Here is a 5163-nt window from a genome sequence, read left to right on the forward strand (position 1 = left end):
CAGTTGCACTGATGACAGATACAGAAATAGACAGAGTAACGTTTCTCTGTGCACACATTTTCTATATGAAGAATTCACCACACTTTATTTAGTTCCTTTTCAGCAAACACCCAGCACACACTGTGTTTCCACACTGTCAAGTCTCCTAATTATTAGTGAGAAATTAAAAAGCTCCACCCAGGATTGTGTTTGTAGATATGTGCTCAGTCTCTCCTGTCTGTGCTGGACATGGCTTCTCCCTGAGGTAGATCTTGGACAGCGTCATACCTGCCTCTAGCAGAACTCCTTCCCTTTGACAGTAACACTTGAGACTTTCTGGAATTTCCTATTCTCTGAGAGAGTCTGTCCTAGGACCACAGGAAGTCTGCAAGTGAGGCACTCTTTGTTACTGTTTCTCTTCCTCTCAGTGGTTGCTGTGGAGACATTTTTATATTTGCTGTACTCACTTTTCCACATCCTGAAGTTCTCGTTATGATCAATTTATAATCCCCACTCTGTCCTTCCTTTTTCTACCTCACACCAGGTAATGCATTACTGTCTCCATGTCTTCTTAGGCCAGTTTTTATTTCTCCATATTCATATAGTCAACATAATGGGGACACTTCATAAATTTTTATAACAACACAAAACCTTATGGCATTGATACCTCATTGTTTTCTTTTCTCCAGTTCTCTCACTTCCAACCTACCCATCTCCTTTCTCTCATACACCCATCATTTCCTTTCAAAACTCCAGAATTACCCTGTGCTTTGCTCCTCTTTTCCCTCACTTAAGATGTCTTCCCTACATGCATAAACCTATGTAGTGGAGGGTTTGCTTGTCAACTTGACACAAGCTAGAGTCATTAGAGAGGAAGGAGCCTCCGTTGAGGAAATGCCTCCATGAGATCCGGCTGAAAGGCATTTTCTTATTTAATGATCAATGACAGAGGCCCCAGTCCATGGTGGGTGGTGCCATCCCTGGGCTAGTGGCTCTGGGTTCTATCAAAAAGTAGGTTGACCAAGCCATGGAAAGCAAGTCATTAAGTGGCACCCCTCCATGGAGTTTGCATCAGTTCCTGCATCCATATTCCAGCCCTGCATGAGATTCTGTCCTGACTTTCTCCAGTGGAAACACATGATATAGAAATGTACGTGAAATAAACCGTTTTCTCCCGAACTTGTTTTTTGTTCATGATATTTTGTTGCAGCAATAAAAAACTTATGACAACATAAAATAAAAATAAATATTTAAAAAAAGATGCCTCACCCTGCCTTTTCCATTCTAGTTTCAAAGCCTACAAAACATAAGAGAGACCACCCAACATACACAGTCTTCAATTCACCAACTGGATTCTCTACATGGCAGGTTCTGTCCTTCCCTGTCCTAATATTCTGTGTGATACCAGATTTCCAGTGTCATTCAAGTTCCTTAAAGGCTCAGAGATCACTGAGGAAGAGGAGGAGGGAAGACAGTATAGAGTGGAGCACAGGGAGGACTGCTGTTAAATGTTGTCTTCTGGACACAACACGGCTATCACATTCATGAACTCATCATGGCTGTTGTCACCTGTATAACCCTAACTGGAGTCAAGCATGCCAAAACTCTGTTATAGGTAGGCATGATGATTTCTTGGCTCTATTTCTTACTGAAAATGTATTTTTCTGAACAAGAAACAGATCCATTGTATTTTTGAGGGTGGAGCCAATGGTAGGATTCCTATGTTGCAGTCCTTGGCTCCACCCACATGCCCATATGGGCAGCCCTAAGTCTGCTTCAATAAGTATGAGGTAGGTAGATCTCCATTTTGGAAGATGTGTCAGATTTTGGATAGAATAATATGACATAGTAAACTTTTATAGTATAAATGTTGAGATACTGAAGAGTAAAGAAAAATAATAAAAGCAGATTAGTGATTTTTGAAGCAATAAATTCAGAAAGCAAATGATTAAGGGAGACTGCTAATTATAAGTGACTTAGTTGTTCACTTTTCCTGGCACCATCTTCCCATCGACCTAAGAACTGGTGGGGTCTTTCACTTACTTTAAAAAATCCACTTACAGATAATCCTACACATGATGTATAAAATATCCACTCACTTTTGCTTAGCTGTTACTTTACTCTAATGAGACAACATCTCATCAAGTAGTAATATGGGGAAACATTGCAGGACACATACCACACTTGTACCAACTTTTCAGGGCTCATGCTGTAAGGACAGTTACTCTGGTGTTGGGTAATACACATGTGTCACCTGGGCATCCTTTTTCTTTATAATTCTCTAGAAGTAATCACAGCATATACTGATGAGAGGATTATTTCAAGGGCCTCTCCATACATTGTTGTTACTTCTGTTCTACTGAGGGGGAAATCTTCACCTTTTCCTATTTTTTCAATAATTTATTTACCTAAATGAAGATATGTGAAGTCATTTAATTCATTTTGTTAGACTCTCCCAGATAACTTTGTATTTTCTTGGTCAAAAGAGAAATCCTTGGCATTAGATCTGAGAGGCATTTGTTCTGATATGTTTTAGGTCTAAAAAATTGATTAATCACTTTTCCTTGCTCATTTCAGGAGCATCCATGTAGGCTGATCCTCACCCTCACCCTGGGTAACATGATAGTGGATCCTGTGTGTTCAGGATCCTGTGGAGTTGTTCATGTCACTGTCCTGTGTTCTGTAGTCAGAATTCTAAGAGCATAGTCAGTTTGGTCTCCAAATTTTCCTCACATACTATTGGTGTCACTGCAAGAGTTTCCAGAGAAGCCTCAGCCTCACATATACAGACTCTCTTTTCCTTTTACAGTGCCTCAAGTCCATTAACCTGGAGCCCACAGCCCACACTGCTTCGCTGAATGAAACTTCTCAGCTCAAACAGGAGTACCAGTCTGTTTCAGTCAGCAGCAACAGAGACTTCCAGAAGAGGAACTCTGGAGCCTTTTTGGGCAGCAAAAGCAATAATTGAAAGTCACAGAACTCAGTAGCCTATGGGAAGGATCCAGGGGAGATGGAACCAGGACTGGAGCTGACACCAGCTGGCATGTGCACACTGAGCTGGAGAATCTGTAGATTGGTTGTGCAGGACACAACTTCAGAGGCATCATGACTTGGGAGTTTGAAGTACAATCTTATTTCTACAAAGATAAATGAGTATAAAAATGGAATCTGTAAAAATTATAACCAATTATTCACTTTTACTGGTGCCTCTAACTTTAGAACAAGTAATCTATTGATATTTCAGTTTCCATTGTGTCTTTGGAAGTCAGTAATATTTCATGGACTTGTGGTTTCTCCGTCTCATTCAAAATAAAATACATTAAACTATAGATTACTCAGAAGTCCCATGTTTTCTTATGAAGATCCATTTTAGACTCCCTTTGAAATATAAGTAAATCAACTTATACTCACACACAAACACATTAACACACACACATGTACACACTCATGCACACTCATGCACACTCATGCACACACATGCACACACTCATGCACACACACACACATGCACACACCCATGCACACACATACACACATGCACACACACTCATGCACACACACTCATGCACACACATGCACACTCACATAGACACACAGAGGTGCACACATATATTCCCGTGTGTGCATTCACACATATTGAACAAATGAAATTATATTTATTATAATATACTACAGTAATAGTTGTATCTCAATCTCTTTGATGATAAGATGCTAATCCGCAGTTTAAAGGGTCTGTGGGATATTCTTTGTTTTTCTCATGACTAAAGAAATAGTAAGTGTAATAGAATATCACAGTAGAGGGGCCTCTAGAGGATTTCCTTGGCTGGGAGAGGAAACCACAGGGGCTGACATAAAAACACATGTTCATGAAGCATAGTTCAGAGTTCCCTAGCTTCTGAAGCAATTCCATACTTCCATACTGGATATGGAAGTCTCTGTTGGACCTCAGTGCCTCCTGCTGGTCCTGAGTGTCACTGCAGGGAGGTTTTTGTGCAGGCTCACACAGGAGTTCCTCAGTGTGTGTCTGGCACAGTAATACATGGCTGTGTCCTCATGTTGCAGACTGTTTAGTTTTAAGAAAACTTGGCTCTTGGAGTTGTCCTTGCTGATGCTGATTCGGGATTGGAAAGCAGAATTATATGCTGTGTATCCATTATAAGCTATTCCTCCCATCCACTCCAGACCCTTTCCTGGAGGCTGGCGGACCCAGTGTACATCATTGCTGGTTAATGAGAACCCAGATACAGTGCAGATGAGAGACAGAGTCTCTGAGGGCTTTACCAGGCCAGGTCCTGATTCCTTCAGCTGCACCTGGGACAGGACACCTGGGGACAAACAACAACACCATCAGTCATACATCCCATAATAACATGCCTGAGTCCCTCTCCTCAAACTCTGAACACTTACAGGTTGGAAAGGTCACCAGGCAGAGGAGCAGCACCAGGACAGCCATGCTCTGCTGGAGGCTCCAGTGAGAAGGAGATGGGGCTGCTCAGCTAGGCCCTGCGCTTTCAGCCTGAGCCTGAGGCTGCTTTGCACTGGGGGAGGATCCTGAGAGAATAAAAGGGGGCAAGGGGCAAGGTTCCCAGTTTCACCTACAGGTGTCTGAGATTTGCTTTATTTTCCTCAGAGGAACTGGTGATGAAAAATTTAGAAAAGTTTCTAATTCTTTGTGGATTTTTCAATTCCATGTAAACAGGAAATTATGTGATGCACACTGTGCAGGACTTGGAATGAAAGCATTAAGAGAGTCCACATTCACACTGTGCAAGCTGAAGAGAGTACCACATCCTCAGTGCATATCCTTGTAAATTCAAGTAGATTTAGTCACAGGATGTACTTTAGTTCTTAGTGGTGGGAAACAAGAAGTCATGACCTGGTTGGAATCTTTTCTCTTTTCTCTTAGTGTGAGTTGAGTTAATGTTATGCCTATCAGTCATCTGGAAAATTCAGGTTGTGAGGGAGAAACTCACAAACACTTAGTACACTTGATTTTAAATGTTTATCTGAGGAGAGACACTAGGGAATTAGATAGCAGCTTTACCCTCTCGGGAACCATTCCACATTTGTGGGTTATGATTTCAGTAAGTGATATTTTAGGTGAGTGAACTTCTCCAAAGCCTAATCTTTATATTAGTTAATACTTCCCATAGGGACCTCAGAAACAGATAAGAAAACTCTCTC

General features: G+C 41.4%; 1 gene segment (V, D, J or C); it reads right to left on the reverse strand.

Annotated features, from left to right (window-relative positions):
* Nucleotides 1–203: 203 nt before the first annotated feature.
* On the reverse strand, nucleotides 204–4432 carry LOC113838711. The segment is given in 3 exon segments: nucleotides 204–276; nucleotides 4001–4304; nucleotides 4387–4432. Coding segments are annotated over 3 exon segments (423 nt in total).
* Nucleotides 4433–5163: the final 731 nt, after the last annotated feature.

This window comes from Cricetulus griseus, chromosome 5 (genome assembly GCF_003668045.3).
Source record: "Cricetulus griseus strain 17A/GY chromosome 5, alternate assembly CriGri-PICRH-1.0, whole genome shotgun sequence".
NCBI lineage: Eukaryota > Metazoa > Chordata > Mammalia > Rodentia > Cricetidae > Cricetulus > Cricetulus griseus.